At 25.5% G+C, this 18,848-nt stretch overlaps 1 protein-coding gene across 2 annotated transcripts in view; it reads left to right on the forward strand.

The window, feature by feature from the left end:
- rdgB (retinal degeneration B) overlaps positions 1–5,504 on the forward strand; it is a 256,093-nt gene extending 250,589 nt beyond the window's left edge. For both annotated transcript variants that reach the window (XM_075364651.1, XM_075364652.1), the window contains one exon: positions 5,375–5,504. In XM_075364651.1, the coding sequence (XP_075220766.1) occupies positions 5,375–5,468 (94 nt within the window). In that variant the 3' untranslated portion in view covers positions 5,469–5,504. The remainder of the gene's footprint in view (positions 1–5,374) is intronic.
- The last annotated feature ends 13,344 nt before the right edge of the window (positions 5,505–18,848 follow it).

Here is an 18,848-nt window from a genome sequence, read left to right on the forward strand (position 1 = left end):
TTTTTAAATTGTTGACTGCTTCATTATAATTAATACACTTAAAAAGTTCAGATTGTGATTCTTTAAGAAATATAATAGGGCAGCTGTTGTCATGTCAATAAAAAAAAATGTTTTCACTGAATGCATGAGTATGCACTATGCACACTAGGTATAAGAATTAACATCTATAAACACTTGAAAAACTTGATGTTACACTGTATAGGTGTGTTAATGATGTACTTTTTACTGTAATTAAATTAATTGTTATGCATTATTGTTTGGTTATAGAATTTATATCAATTAAGTTTATTCTTATTAAAAATAATTTGTACAAGGGATCTCACTGTTATTGGTAGCACCATATTAATGCACATTATCGTATGCTACAACAATAATTGCATGAATACACTTCTGATAATTACCTATTGTTAATATTATAAACATATATTTTTAATTTATCTATTGTTTCTTATTGGATTAAAGTGAATGTTATCACCATTATATCCGCATGTGTGTTTAAGAAATACATGAATTATGTATGTCACGAGGCATAAATTTTGTTTCATGTTGTAATGTAAGTATTTTTTTTTAACATTTATTACTGCATAGAATGTACATTTAGATCACAGTGAACTTTTGTAAAAACTTTTATTCTATCACTTTCACTTTCACTGCTACTGCGTTAAGAAGCTGACCTTCATGTTCGCTTTTTTCTTACACGCTTACTTACTGTTAATAATTATTTATAGATTTATTTTATTAACGTTGTTATTATCAGCTTATATTAAAAATTATCTTTCTTTTAAATCATATAATTGAAATATTGACAAGTATCTTGGCACCAGGTTGAGTATTAACACCTCAATGATTTTAAATGGGAATTTCTGAGACTGATACTGGAAAATTGCCTCATTCCAACATCTTCCTTAAAGTTTGCTTTGGATCATTGAAACTGTAATAAACTTGACATCATTAAGTTCTTTATTCTAATAAACTATTAACACCTATTTTGCAAGTGTTTAATGTAGAGTTCAGTTAATTGTGATCTTTTTATGTCATAAAAGGTTTAAAAAGTAGGTTCTGCTGAAACAGAACTCTGAGATTTATTCATAAAAATACATATATATCCCAAAAAACTCCACTGTAGTATTCAGTTAATTTAAAATCAAGAAGATCCATTCTGAAGCAAGCTACAAATCTGGCCTTAATGCATTCATTCGTAAATTTTTTCCAGTTCACATCTTATTTTCATGAACAACACAAGCCTCTGAATAGTTAACTTTTATCAGTTAAGAAATTTCCTTATAAAATTACTAATTTAGACTTTATTTTTTCATTTGAAAATATATTTCTGGAGTACATCAAGACAGTTGTTTGTGTAATCTAATAACAAATAGTTTTTAATTCTGAAGAAGCTTTTTTTAAAAAAAAAATATGCATTTACTTTGAGATGTACCAAAAAAATTTCATCTATTTAATGTGAATAATAAAATTAAGTTAAAATTAAAAAAAAAATAAATAGTTTCTCTGAACTTTATATAGATTCAACTTTATTTGGTTGTACTACCATCAAAAAAATTTACCCTTGATCATTGCTGTAGAAATTTATGAATTGCCACTACAAAAACAGACAGTTGACCGATGTCAGTTATGAGGAAAAATATTGGAGAGTATGATACATTTTATTTACTAACACAATATTTAACAATGGATTTAAAGACAGTTTTAACTTGTGTAATGAAGTATGAACTACATTTTAACGTATGTAGATGAGTGCTCATGTACATTTTTTTATGTTAAACTGTCAGAAACATATCAGAGTGAGCAAACAGATTCAAACTAGGTTTTCCAGATTCAAACATCATTTAAAACTTAATTGTTCCCATAACATTTACCGCATGTTGGATTGTGAAACATTTAAATAATACGACAAACTTCTGTGTTTTGTAGTAGGAGATAATTGTATACTATCCAGTATTCTTCTTCAGCATCTGTAGTTCTTACAAGCTATTCTTGACTGAAATTCACTAGCTTTGATTTCAGAATATCTGTTCCTCTGAGACATTTGTCCACACATTTTATGATTTAGTCATCTTTGAGCTGGGTATTTATGATGATAATCTTAAGCTACAGCCTTACCATTATTATTTACTTTATCATAAATTAACAGCATGTCTGTAACCCCTTGAAATCTATAAAAATTTGTCTCCCATTATATATAATAGCAGATTAAATTATGTATTGATTAAATCCTGTGTTCTAAAACAGTAACACAAATCACAAACAAACTTTTTCCTATATTACACACAAAACTTAATTGTTGATCAGGTGTCATTGCAGGTTCATGAAATAAAAAAACTTTTAGATAATTTAATTTGTTTAGTTATTTAGCATTATGAATGATTTTTTTTTTATATGAATTGTAACATTTTTTTGCCACATTTTGATTTGTTTTGAAGTAAAGTCTAATTTTGGAGACTGGTATTTATTTACATCATTTTTCTATTAGTTCTCTTACATTTTGTTAGAAATTTTATTTTCTTTATTAGCAAAATATTAAAATTAATTTACAGCCAACTTATAAAATCATTATTTTAGTCATTTTTTTTGCCTTTGAAGCAATTTTCTTAAAAACTACTGTAGATGCAATTTTGTGATTTTTATTCAATTTTTTCAGGTCAAAAAAACAAAAGCGACCACAGAATTCTAGTTTGTCTTCATTTTAAAGATCAGGGGCAAAAATTACTATCTGAAATTCAAAACTAAAGTATTTCCAGAGTTGTATTTATAGCCACTTTTTTTCTAATATACTGTCCAAAATTTGTTCCTGAAGTATTGCTGTGCAATTTAAAATCTTTCTGTAAAAGTGAGCTTGTTGGCTAGATAGTGTTGTATAGCTTAGACTGATTTTTAGATTAGTTGGTTTAATTTTGATTCTCGGCAAGAGTATAGAATTTTTTAATCCATTATTTGATCATTTCATTCCCCTTATAAAATAAACACAAAATAAGTTCTAAGAAATTGTAAGCGTAAAAAAAAATAATAAAAGAAAAAAATATAATCTCTGATTTCTTTTACTCTTTTTTAATTAGTATTTCAGTGAAATCTCCATAATGGTGGTAATTCTTGTGGCTGCTGTTTTGTACAGTTGTTTTTATACACCCTCAGTGCATGTATTGTTATATGTTCATAAGTTATTTAGTGGGAATTTAGATTTTTAGGTGGTTGTGGCGGAGGGGGGGAGTAAATTGATCAAAACAAAGTGTCAGTTGATAATAAATAAAAGTGACTGGCAATAATGAGTCAGATTGCTGATGCTCAGTAGTTTCCAGTGATTAATTAGGTCATTGTTGGCCATTCTATCTGCAGTCTGTTTACTTTTCTGTGATAATGAATAATAACAGCCCTTATAATAAACAATTGCACTGATTTTGAAGTCAGATGTGGAATTCAGTAAGTGAGATCTGTGATTCAAATTCTCAGTGGAGAAGGTGATAGCCTAAATTAATTCACAGTGAACTATATGAACTTTATGAGCCTTCATTAATGAGTAAAGGAAAGAAGGTTAATGTCATCATAAGCATAATAATGTTACTATGTTCATGATGAAGTTGATAAGAAAAAATGGAAGGCTATTGTTCAAACAGATGATTGTTAACAAACAACTGAATGCAAACATGTTGAGAAAACGAATGATTTAAGTGTTCTTTGCTGTAACACTTTCAGACATTATAGTATAGAGAGTTCCAGAAAAACAGCTACCATAAACTGTTTGCTAGCTGGACTCTGAACATACCGAATATTATGGACTAAAATCAGTAAATCTTTGAATACAGAAGAGATAGAAATTAATTTTTACTGATCAAGACATCAATTATTAAGATATGCAATATCAATTCAAAACAACAATCCATGCAATTGTGTTATTAAAGTTCACTAGAAGCAAAAAATGTATGAAAACTGATCAATATGGACAATTGTTGTCATTGTTTCCTGGGAACTAAAAGGTGTCCTTACAGTTTATTTTATATGCCTGGAAAATACAATCAGTTGAGCACTGAAATAATTTTTTAAAAAGTCAGTCGTAGCGGTTCGGAACCAGTTACATAGAATACTGATGTTAGGAACTGTTCACATTCACGATTAACTTCTGCCTGAACTGTTTATTAATTTAGTAATTAAATTATATTACTAATTTACTAAACGATTTAGTAATTTCATTAAATTATTTTAGCATTCCCCTTACTGCCTGGACGTTGAAACTAGTGACTTTACTTCCATTACGCCTTCATCTAAAGAAACGATTGTGTGGTTTCTTCATCTAAAGAAACCAGTAGTGCTGAACAGGCTTAATTCTTAAGAGCATATTTTATGAACAAGGTATAAAAAAAGCTTGTTCATCTGTATAAGTGCTTAAAAAATATTGTTATACTTAATGCACCCATGCATTTAGTATAATATTCAGGTGCACAAAAAAAGCAACATTGCTATATGGAGAGAGATGAAAAGATTGTAACTGAAATAACTGTCTCAATAAAAATTTTAACTGCAATTTCTACTATCAGCGCATCTTTTAATTAAATTATTTATTTCTTGAAACTCATTTTAGTTAGTTTTTTGTATTCCTACTTATTTGAAAAGCAGAACTAAAAATGCTGTTTACAATAACAATTGTTAAACTGATCATTTTGAGAACTACATTTGTATGATTGGATATATCACTATACAGACTTATCTTTTGATTAATACGCTGTTACAGAGTATTTTATATATCTGATATCTTTCAATATTATTTGATCATTTCTAATTTAGTTATATTATGTGTATTTTGATTTATACTATTTTTGAATACTAAAAATGTATTACCATTTTTGTTTTAAAACTGCTTCTTTACAAATAATATATTCAGTTATTATTTTGAACAGAATATTATGTTAATGTTTAATAATTTTGTGCAGATTAAAGTTTATTAATCATAAACTCAACAAATAAAATAATATATTAATATTGCATGTAATTGGATTTTACATGACAAAAAAATTTTATTTATTGCAATAATTTTGGTAGTCTGTAACATAATATAAATGCAGTAGAAGTGATTGTATAGTTCTCTCTAGCATGCCAGAACCAGGCTAAACTATTTTCCCTCCCTCTTCTGGTTAAACTATTTTCTTAATCAAAATAATATGAGTACTTAGATGCAAAATGTACAACATCACGTAATAAATAAGACATGTGCCAATTCACATTATTCTGTTTTTTTTTTTTGTTTACTGTTTGTGACTGCATGTATATTTTTAGTGCTAAATGTGTTATTTTTATGAAACATCACTTAAACTAACTTTATGTATCTATATTTTCCTGTAAAAGTAATAATGTATTATTTTAATTACAGATCAGCTAGGCGTACAACATCATTTCCATTAACTGAACAATGTTCACAGTCACAGATTTCAAATGATCGGCGTGATAAATGTGAAAAACTATGACGATGGTCTTTATTGTGTGTTGATAAAAAAATTAAAGAAGAAAATTAATAATTTGACTTTATAATAAAGGTCATAATAATGTAAATATATTTATATTATCTTATTAAATATATTTATTTTATATATATATATATATATATATATATATATAAACACATATGTACTTTATAAACTCTACTGTTTAATTACTTTTGTATTTGGTTTATTCTGTTTATTTATTACTTTTTTACTTGTTACATTTGTTTTGATTTCATGCTTTAATTTTCTACTTTTAAATATTTATTCTTACCAAATGTTGTTTGCTGTTATATAAGCTTGTAGTTAATTATTTTTTTTATTTCATTTTATGCATTGCTAATTTATGTGTATAGGTACAAAATATATGTAATACATATAATCTGTGTGTGTTAAATGTTATAAAATAAGTTATAAAGTTAATCAAACATTTCATGTGCTCCTAACTTAATGTTATAGAAGGCCTACAGAACTGGTTACGTTCTAAATTTTCTGTTGTATGAAATAATTATTATATACATTATATATTTATGAATTAAATAATAAATATAATTAATTCTTAAGTCCTCGTAACATTAATATTAATTATCTGTGAGTGTGTGTGCATGTGTGTGTATGTATGTGTGTGTGTGTGTGTATGTGTGTGTGTAGGTGTGTGTGTATAGGTGTGTGCATGTGTTATTTTTTAAGGAACGGATGAGAGCAGAAAATTACTATTTTATTTTAAGCAACATTTTACCACAGCTGGTCTTGTGGTTGAGTTGTTTTGTATTTTGTAAATTATTTATTATTACATTACCCCAAATTTTTGTTTTATGATTTCTAGTTGTTTATTAATTCTTATTTTCTTTTTTTGATTATAAATATGTTATTAAAAATAAAACTATTTTAATGTCACATTAAATTACAGTATCGCTTGTTATTATAGATACACTTAAGTCATGTTAATCTGTTAAATTAGCATCTGATTTTGTTCTCGACAGACTGTGTAATTGAATGTAGATTTTTTTTTTCTTGTGTTAGCTTATTTCTTTTATGTATTTAATAAACAAATGAAATATAATTAATTATATTATTTGCTCTCTCCATCTATATATATATAAAATTATTTGTGTGTGTCTGTTCATATTTTCAAGTGCTGCTGGCAGTGCTTTCTTTATCATGTATATTATTTGAACACCTAGGCTCATTTTATATTATACTGTTTATTATAAATTTTATTAAGAAAAAAAACAAAAAAATAAAAATATTAATGTGATACTGATTTTCAAAACTTATTTATAGTTCAACCAAAATTAAATGTAAATATGAACAAAAATTTATTCATATTTTTTTTTAATTTTTAAGTGTAATCATTTTTTTACAGAATGTAACTCCTGGCAGTAATTATTTTTTGCATTAACATGTTTTTTCGTTGATGTCTGCATCAGTATGTAGCTTACTAGTTAATTCTTTAATTAGTGAACATAAACTTATCACTAACATTCTACCAGATAGTGAAAACTATGCTTAAATAAATTTTCCACCAAATAAAACAATAAACAATCATATCTGATTTCATATTGAAATCAGATAGTTTTGTTTTCATATAATATTTTAATTATCACTTGCACAAAATTAAAATCTCAATTTTAATGGTTAAATAATTATTTACATCCAAAGAATATATAAAAGGAGGACATACCAAATAATCAAAAGAAATCTGTAAAGTGAAGCATGGAAGGTAACTGCACAACAGTTGCATACAATCTGACCGTGTTTAAATGAAAGTAAGTTAAATCTCACCTTAAATCAATATATATTAAAATTATGAAGTATTATAAATAAAGAGGTTGAATATTTCAATTTATTGAAGAATTTTCTAGAAACAATACAAAAAACTGCTTATTTGATTACATAGAAAGACAGTAACGAACAGCATTTAAGTTATGATGAAAAATATACCAGGTATGTTTAATCACCATAACAGCTGTCACTGCATTACATGTGTGTGAAACCATGCTGAAGGATTAATGACTCAGTGATATGAGATTTATAACTCAGGCTATAATGTACAACAAATAGTTCATGAATTGTAGTGTTTCTTCTTTCATTTTAATCTTCTGTTTTTATTGCTTGTATAAATTGGTTAAAAATGTGCCATGTTTTGTTCATATAATAATGAATTTAAGTGGAATAATGCGTAGTTAGAAGTAATCATTTATTCTGATTTGAATCTGGTTTTTGAAGAAACACAGAACAGAACATTTTGCCACAGTGCTAATTATTTATATTATTGATCGGATTATTATTATATCCTGTGGAATTAATTCAATTCAGAGATATTTGTAGTATGATCCAAATTCTTAGGTGTTATAGAATGATTAAAATTCTTATTTTTTACAAAGTATTAAAATTTTTATTTATATATGTTTATTTTATCTTTACTACTGGTATGTTTTAACCCCTTGAATGAATCTGATTTTCATTAATTGTATTTTTAATATTATGTTCTGTATAAAAATTTTCTTTTTGTTTCTATAAAAATAATACATATGAGGTTTGTCCAAGAACCCAATTTTTTTCAAAATTATTATATTAGTTGTACAACAAATCAGATTTGTCCTCTTCGAAGTATTGTCCTCCAGTTATATGCAGTTCTTGTAGATTTCCTACTACATGAGTGTATTCTGAAATATCTCATGAAACAGCCTGTTCACAACAAATCTTTTTTAATCTGTTCTGTTTTCTGGAAGTGGTATCCTTTTAGGGTAACATTCTTCTTCAGAAACAGAAAGACATCCGCTGATGTTAGATTGGGTGAATGGGTGCAGTTGTATTATGCTTCATCAAAAAATCTCCAATAAGAAGCACCAAATGGGCATGAGCTTTGTCATAGTGCAGCATTCATCATTTGTTTGCCCGTGCTCTAGATTTCTTTTTTCTCACTGTCACCCTCAAACACCACATTATTTCCACAAATAGAGTCACTTATTGATATTATAGCCACATCAAATATACTAATCTAGAAAAAACACTTTATTGATAAAAAGGTGATAAATATCATCTTTCCATTTGAGCGACTTTGTTGTATTTGATTTAAAATGCTGTACTGATCATACAGTTTGTATTTTTCTCGCAAGCTTTTTGCAATATTTTCAAAGTTTCTGTAAATATCTTGTCCAATCAAAACTAAATTTTACATGAACACATTGCTCTTCCAGAATTAAATTTTCTTTTTATCAGAAAATCATTGCAAGTAACGCAACCCCATTTACATCCTTGCAGACTTGAAATGAAATGATACAGACTGAAACTGTAAACAGAATATTTTTTTCTAAAGAATCTCATTATGCAGCACCACTAGCCAGAATAATGAGTATTTTTACGTGAGCATAACATTTCAAAAATTTGGTTTCTTTTTGAACAGACCTTGTAATTCATTGCAGTACAGTTGTGAATCAGCAGGGTGTTAACAGAGTTCTGCATGAAACTGACTGATTATGAAGTGTTTGCTTATCATTAGTACATGCTGATTTAGTTTGTGTCATTATATATTTCCAAAAAAAAGAATATAACAAAAATGAAATGGCTGTTGAAAAAAAAACCCTTATTTTTATTACTGTTTTATCTGTAGTAGATATATTATTAATTATTGTCAACATATATAATTATGTAGTAGCATAGTAGTTATGTTGTGTATGTAGATTGCTGTTCATAATATTGATATAAATATAAATATTGATAAATATGTAGTTATATATATGATATAATTTATTAGTAAAGTAAATGGAAAATGTGTTAAATTATTTTAATACAATATTGTAATCGTAAAAGTAATAATGATAGTTCTAATTGTAAATGCTTTAGATGCATTTTTTAATTTTATTATTAATTTATTGCTTTTTATCATCTGCTAATAGTATTACACTGTTATCCAATAATAAACTCATCAGAAGTATTTATGTATATTTCTGGCGAAACCAGATAGTATCACCATCTTAAAATTGACTAGATATAGAGTGTATCAATAAATTATATTTATTCATTAAAGAAGGGGATTCTATGAAATTTCTTCTGATTCTGCACAAAGTTGCTATTGTTTTGTTAACCATAGATTTATACATATATCTATTGTGTAATGCAGAAAGATATATTGATATGAGATATTAATATCATTTATATATAAAATTAATATTTCAATTGACCAATTGAACAAGAAACAAGACATTAATAAGACCAACCATCTTATTAATGTTGGTCTTATTAACGTCTTGTTTCTGATTCAGGGAACTACTTTAGAATTGAGTACTTAAGTGACATTCCAGAAGATATCCACTACAAAAAACTTGTTAATCCATTTGAAAAAAAAAAATTCTTAATTGAGTTCACCTAACAGTTTTAGATGTTTTCTCTATTTTAAGTTAAGCATAATCACAGTTGTTATCATTTAAGTCCCTGACTAAATATCATTCTGTTAAGGGAGGTATATATGTAATAGGATATATTTACAGTATTGATGAGTAAAGTGTAGAAAATGTACAAAGTTTTATTATGTTTGATTTCTTTTGTGCAATGCTACTGAGCATTTGCAGCCCTATTATTGTTTAAAATAAATGCAATAAAATTTAATTTTCAGAATAATCTTTTTAGCAGGCTTTTTGTATCATTATTAGATCATTAAGATAGATTAACTGCCAGGCTCAAAACAGCAGCATTTTAATCTCATATTCTGCCTTTAAATTTATTTATAAACATCTTTTGAAATTCTTTTATTGTATAGTAATATTTAATTGTATATTATTTTATTATGGAATAAAATTTCAATCCATTAACCTCTTTGGTAGAGAGATGTCACTTCAGCCTCTTTGGAAGATCCCAGATTCAACTCTGGTCTATCCTGCGATTTTTTATTCACTTTAAATTTTCCATTCCGCATTTCCATATACAAAATTTTAGATACTGTAGTGAGTAAATCATCATACTTATATTTTACATATTTATAATTTTGTAATGCAGTTTTTTACATCAGTTAAAAGTAAAAACACATTAGAGGTTATGTCATATAAATACTTTGATAAAGTCTCTTATCTAAAAGGTTATGTAAATACAAAGATATTTTTATAAATTAAAACTTAAAAAAAAAAATTGTTAATGAAATTAAGTCTATATTTTAAAGAAACTAAAAGATATTTATTTTTTTAGACATATATTTCTTATGCTGTTCTTCAGAGACTGCTGATAATCAGTAAATAACTGACATTGCTCAGATTGAGGTCTCACAAGATATAGCTTTTGGAGGTCTCAACTCCATACATTGTTAGACTGTTGAAAGATGAAATGTATATAGAAGAGCACTTTTTTACAAAATAAGTTTGTTTAAAATTATAACCAAAATGTTGCTGCATGATCAATAAATGATTTCATTTATATGAATATTACATTCTTCTTCAGAAAATCACTGTTAAAATGTACGGTATAACATAAAACTTAAGCTGGAAACAAACCTGTTTCTTAGATAATTTTATTATTTGCTTTACGTTGAAGCTTAAATATTTTTAAAATTAATCAGATTGGATAAAACTGTTTAATTCATTACTGCATATTTGTTTTAAAGCACTACTAATGGATTTTGATATCGGCAATTGTGGATTTGTATTCTAAACTGTGTTATCACATAATCTAATCATCATCATTAATCTGATCGATCGGGTCTAGTCTAAGGTATTTTTATAGCATCTGTATGTTGTCTAACTAATTATCTCTGAGAAAAACTAATCACTAATTATTTGGTCCTCATTCTTATATTTATGTAAAAAGATTTCTTGTCATAAATTTAGTGTCATTTCAAATAGCTTTTGGTTACTTGCATTGGCAAGTACCAAAAAACCTGATTTTAAAAGTAGCTGAAAGCTGTGACTATCATCACTCCTGGAAGAGGATGAATGTGAAAGACAGACATAATATTAATGAATTAATATGCGTTTATGATGTCAGGTGAGAAGAGTCATGAAAAACTTAGCATTTTGTCTAGTAACACCTAAAATTAAGTTAAAATGATCTAAACAAACTTAGGATGGTGATATTACTGCGATTTCCCAGAAATACATTTAAAAATATACATTTATGTAGTTTTTAAAAATGGCTGTGAACATTTTATGATGATTTTCAGTTTAATGAACTGTCGCTTTGGTAACGCTGTTATATCACCATAAAATTACCTTAACATATTTACTGTTGTAATTATCACATATTTACTGTTGTAATTATCTCTTATCATATTTAATATAAATATATATAAAAATATAAAGCTTAGATTATTATTTTCTCTATTTTAATTAAATTCACTAATATAATTTGTATTTACCTGAATTTTAGAATATGTTTGTATTTTAAGGTGTATTTTAATGTAGATTTTAAAGTTAAATCAAGTTCTAAAGCCATTTAAATTTCTTTTTACGTCTAAAAAATTCCCCTATTTATTAAATTACAATTTTTAATTGAATTATAATTTTTTTGTTTAGTTTTGTTCTTGTGGATGCATGTCCATGCAACTTACACAAACACACACACACACAAACAAAAATTATATTAAGCATATTGCTTTATTATTATATTTATAAATTTATGTTATAATAAGTAAATCAACCAAAACAGAAACACATATTTTTTATCTTTAAATTTGTTTATATGATTTTGGACAAACAATTTGAAAAAAAAAAAATAATTCAAACAATATTAAAATTAATTAATTGTAAATTTAAAGAGATATAGTTTGTCAATTAATTTATTTTACAATGTAATAGTGTGGTCTGCTGAAATTAATTATTTGGCAAAATTTTTGAGGTGTATAATTCTACAAATTATATATTTTGAACATAATGGAAAAATACCTCTTTATATTAAACTTTACTGATGGTATTATTGAAACTGGTATTTTTTTATTTATTAGTAGAATATTTTTTCTTTCATGTATATAATTATGATTAGTTTTCTATTATCATATTTACGAACATAAAAGAAAAACTATTTAACTTATAAACATCAGGCTGATTATTGAAAGCCCCTCTACAAATTAATATATTAAAGATATTTATTTTACTATTAAATCAGTTATTAGTTAGCTAGTGATTTCTAGCAAAAGGAATTTGAAGGTGAAATATGAAAAATATATATCATAAAACACTCATTTCCTCTATCTATATCCTACATACGAGATAATTGACAATACAGGCACACTCAAAATTACTATAAAGAAAATTTCATTAACATAATATATTACAAATAAATATGTTTAATTAAAATATTTTATTATCTATATTTAGTAATACAGATTGACCATAAAAAATCTTTATAACTTTTATTATAAAATTTTTTTAATACTAACTACAATTATGATTCTTCCACAGTAAGATAGATCATACTTTAACATTTTTTCTTGGTATGAAATTTTCAAGCATTCAATATGCTTGTACAATGTACTGCTATACAATATGCTTGTACTATTGGTAGCTTGTACAATGTCCAGATGGAAATCCAGCTTCTGCTGAGTATGATACAATGTGAGTATCAATGTTAGCAAATACAGTAAATGATTCTTGCCATTAAATCTCCCATGTCAATAACCCAAAATTTTATAGATAAAATCCTTGATGAAACACCATATAAAGAAATTGTGTTTTTGTTAATGACCTCAGTCATTAATGGCTGTTGGACCATCTTGCTTAATCTAACAGTTAGGAAATATGTTGTTCAGAAATTCACAAACAGATATAGCTCAAATCGATGGGTGCTTTCTTTCTGGAAGATGATGTTAAATCATAAATGTTGTAGTTGAAGGCAAAATTTTCCAACATATAAAAGTAAATGTTTCCAATAACAATTTATTCTTGAAAGAAAAATGAATCAGCTCACATTAACGTTGAGACTGCCTCTAATGTGCTCAGCGCTGAAATACAGGTTTACCAAGCCCCATATTCTGATATTTTCTTTATTTATTTTCCTGATAAATGAAAAGTAGGACTTGGAAAAAGAAATTATATTAAGATAACTGTCATCGACTTCCAAATGATAGAGCAAGGTAATCTTTTTGTGTGGTTGCCTTTAGTAACTGAAATTTGTAAGGCAGTATTTTTAAAAGATTCCTCAACATATTATGAATGTATTGAATGAAGATTGTTTAATTCACTTGCTGTTGATTGAAAATACATTTCTGTTGCACTTGTTTGACCATTTTCATATTACAAACTCTGCCATAATCTTCCTTGTGCTTTACACTTCCCAAGATCTTAATTTTTATATCATGCAACTAGGCCATGATGGTAGTGGTCTGTTATATTGCATTCTAAACTTTGTTGAACCATTTATCTAATTTTATTTCTATGATTCATTCAATATCCGTATACTTCTCTTGAGCATTCATGGCAACTTCTGAGTGAAATAAGCATGATTTCTGTTTCAACTGTTAAGTGGCACTTCCACATGACCAAAAATACCTCTCTAAAACTTTCTAATTACTTCTCTTAAACAAAACTCACCGTAAGATCTCTAAACTGTATTAAAATTGTTATTAATATTTAAAGTTATAAAGATCTTTTATGGACAACCTTTACTAAACTTGCTGTTACTTATATTAAGAAATATTAAAATGAGCAAAGAATAAATGCATCTGTAGTATATTTAATTCCTAAAATTACAGTTTGTATGATTTATCTACTAGATGGGGAGAAGGGAATAATAATATTTATATAGTGTCACTGAGCATCCATAAAATTCTAACACTAGACAGTTCTTTTGTCTTGTAAATTGATAAAAACAATAAATTCTAGAGGTATAATCTGTAACATGTATTAATAATTTAAAGTAGCAATCATTCCATTGCAACAAAGTAGCAAAGTAACTATGGCTCTTAATTTTGATATATTACCTTCAATTTTCATATGAAATACAATGACATCTAGCAGGATAATTTATTATCTTGTGTTTTACATCTGTTTGTTGTTCATGGAATTATTTCTCCTCTCTGATAATTAAAACCTAATTTGTTTAACCTGATTAATAAGACTTGTTTATTCATTATGAATAATTTATCATTTATGTTTTACTTTCCATTCAATAGCATGTTAAGTAGACAGGTTAAGATTGTTGATTTGTGTAATCAAATATATTTTTCCACTATTTAATATAGAATAGGAGTCAAGCATATATTCCAGGACAAATTTTTCAATAAATTTTACATTTTGAAACATTTATTATTTGTAACTTACAGATACATTCACTAAGTAAAACTATTTTCATAAATATTTACCTTTACATTTTTTCATGGTATTTTATCTAAGAATTAAAAAGTATTTATTAAAAGAAAATTCTAATTAAACCCAAAACATTAATTGTGTTTAATTTGATACATAACTTATACTATTAGTGTAATAAATATTTTTTTTATATTAAAAAAAAAATCTTGTCTTCATGATAAAATGGCACACTATTTTAGTAGGAAACAATTACCAGTTGTAGGGTTCTATGATTAGTTAGTTTGACTGTAGAAATAAATGTGGAGCAAAACAAAAATTAGAATACATAAAACAGATAACTGAAAATGAAGCGAGTTTGCTGAAATCAAAAGATTATTGTTAAAAATAATGAAGAAATTATTTTTATAACTTAGGTTTTATATATTTATTTAATATTAAGCTCTTGTATCATAAATGTTACACTGGGTGGTTAGAGTATAAATATTTTCTCAAAAATTATACATACAAAAATCTCCTGTTTGTTTTATAAGAATTCATTACTTTTAAAATATTTCACTGATGCTTCATTAAAATTTAAAATTAATTTTGCTCATCAGTTTACAATATAAAAATACTTTTGAGGAAGGATTATCAAAATAACGTAAAAGCAAAATATGCATGATAGCTACATTCTTGAGTTTAATTTTTCATTTGTATTGTTTCTTAAAAAAATTCAATATGTGTGCCATTATATAATCACAGTTGACTGTATCATCCTCTTCAATTAAATCATCATTAGTTGGTTATCTCAACAATGAATGAGTGTATTATTTTGGTCACAAAAAAAAAAATAAAAATGTCTTATAATGGACTATAAGTAAATAGAATTAGTAGTTATAATTAATCTTTTGGTCAGTTTTAAGAAAAAATTTCTATTCCATTTGTCTTTGGAATTGGTTCATATAGTCTGATCTGTTGTTGTGAGCTGTACCCTTAAACTCACTGAAAATGTTTCGTGTAGCTCTTCACAATGTTATTAATTTATTCAGTTAATATATATCATATTAGTAGATTTATATTATATTAAATTACTTATTAGTTTTTTATCTTTATTTTTCTTACTGTTACCGATTACTGGTGTAGATAGACAATATGTACTGTTGGCCCTGATATTAAGATCGGTTTTCCTAACCAATTTTGTGCAAGAACATTTTGTTTCCAGCAATTTAAAACATAATTGAAATGGATTTATATGTAATTAATTGAGAATGTTAATTATGAATTAAAATTATAATTATAATTACATGCAATAAAACCCAATTTTGATAAGAAATTAAAATTAATATTCAAAAAATAATAAAAATTGGTTAAAGTTTATATTTTTATTATTTAAAAAAATTGTACCTATTTGATGAAATTCATTAAAAATATTGTAAAGGAAAGGTTAAAAGCCCAGTGTAACAGATATGATACATAGAAAAAGAATCTTAATTTTAGACTTTAGAAAAAATTCAACAACTGAATAATTATAGATGTATGTAATTATTTGTTAAAAAAAGTCATTACCATCAATATAATTAAATAGTTTGTAATTGAAAATAATTAAATTAAAATTAACCTTAATAATCATTTCTTTGAATGAAAAAACTGTTGTGACAAATCTTATAACTAAAGGTACAACATTCCTACATCAAAAGTAGGTCACAAAAATTTCCCTGGAACAGTTTGTAGAATAAAATATATTTAAATAAAAAACATAGCACTGCTTAGAATTTTTTAAACAGCTGTAAATACTGTGTAGCAGATATGATACACTGGGCCTATTAGGGTAATAGATTTTTATATTTTTCAATTTTTTATAAATAAATCGTAGTATTTATAAAAATATATTACGTATATTATACACATATAAAGTATATAATTTTAATTTGTTTAAAATGTCTAGTATGTTCTTTACATTATACGTTAGTTAAATAAGTACCATATTTTATTGTGTGTAATTAGTTTTAATTATGTAACATTTGTATTATTGTGTTTGTTAATTTTATTTTTTACCTAGTGTAATAGAAATGTAATAATATTTTTGGTGTTTTAATGGGATTGTTGTTGTTAAAAATGTATTATTATAAATATGTATCCATATATTTAATGAGTATATAATAAAAACTGTTTTAAAATGATATTAAAAAATTATTGCAATAGATGGCTGATGAATATTTAATGATAAGTAAATAATGAAATATCATTTATTAATAATTATAATTTTCTATGAAATGTCACTATTCCAGAATTTATTTTTATTTTTTATCATAGTAGCACATAACATAATTCACCACCATCGGGTTTATAAGTGTAATGAAATGAGAGTTCATGACCATAATGTCATTTGTTCAGCTAAATATATTAAAAAAGCTTATGCAGCTTAATTACAGTCGTGTAGATAACATAAAATTCCATATAATTATTATTTCTGCACTAATATTATATATGTGGAATTATATTCATTTTTTGTTCAGTTGAAGTATGTTTTATTACTAATTCTAAAGTAAATAATGAAGAAAAATAAGATAAAATAATGCAGAGAAAAAATAAGATTTTATTTCCTGTTTGGTGAAATAAGAAAAGAATAGATATATTTACCAATATATATATATACACACATGCACATGCGTATGTGCACACACACACACACACAGAGAGAGAGTGAGAGAGCATTATATATATTTAATATCTGAGGTACTGAGGTACTTCAAAATGAATCAAAGTGTTTTATTTGCTTTTTTAATATACTATTTATTTTTAATTCCAAAGTAGATAATTTAAAAAAAAGTTTTTTTTAAATATATTTTCATTTCAGTTTTATGTAAAATAGGTGGATACAAATTTTTATCATAAATTAGACCCTTCACTCTCACTTGTTACATGAAGTACAATTTTATTAAACCTCCTCCCCTTCATGCAATTTTGTAGAATGTATTGTTATATATAACAGAATGAGACCTGAAGGGAGTCTGAAGGGAATATATTAAATTTATTTTTCAATAATTAAATGCCTCCCACAATGACTGAATTTATATTGTGATAGGAATTACAAAATATTATATTATTGTATAATCTAATTACTAGATTATACACAAAAAAGAGAAGCTGTCATTTTTCCTCAAATATAATTTTTTCTAAAAAAAAAAAATGATACATGTGTAATCTATTTTTAGTAAAAGAAAAAACACACATATATCACACGTGTGCATGTATGTTATATATATATATATATATATATTGGTGTTAACAAATTATATATAGAAAAATTTACAAATAGATTGAAATGAGAAACATACTGTTTGTAGTTCATTAAAAATGAGTATACCTTAACAAATGACACAATAATAATAATGAGCATATTTGACTACTGAACAGCTATACCAAATGTTACAAGCTAAGAATACAGACATACTAGGGGTGAGCTAGTAGAAACTGATGAACCTACATGTGCAAACAAGTACAAGCGCATATATAAACAAGTAGCTTTAAAAATTTGAACAAATAAGTTTACAGTGCACATTATTGTTTACAATTTCTCAGGAGGCAAAGAAATCATCACATGCATGTGGATGTTGTATAAAAATGCTAATGTTCATTTGTTGTATAAAAATGTCTAATTCTAATTGTTTATTAAGATATAAATTAATATTTATTCTTCTCAACTTGCAAATTAATATTCATTATTTTCATTATATTTATATTTATTTAATATTATCATAATATTCATTATTTTCTCAAATTAATATTTATTATTTGGGATTTGGTCCAAAAGTTTATTTAATTATTGAGAATCAATAATTAAATAAACATGTTAAAGTAGATGATTTTCTATTTTTCTTTATTTTATAAATATAATGATTTAGTCTTAAAATTAAATATTGTTTTTTCATATATGAGAAAGGTTCTGGAATATAAGTATAAAAAGTTGAAGTGCACCTGTTATTTCACATTATACAGATTGTATTACTATAACTGTAACTTATTAAATAAATTCAATGTTTAAACTGAACAATATTATTAACACTGAATGGTAAATTTATGTATAGAAATGTTAAAGATATATAAGTATATTTGAGAGAGAAATTTTATTATATTTTAATAGTTTTTTAAA

Source organism: Lycorma delicatula, chromosome 4 (genome assembly GCF_047948215.1).
Source record: "Lycorma delicatula isolate Av1 chromosome 4, ASM4794821v1, whole genome shotgun sequence".
In the NCBI taxonomy this organism is placed as follows: Eukaryota; Metazoa; Arthropoda; class Insecta; order Hemiptera; family Fulgoridae; genus Lycorma; species Lycorma delicatula.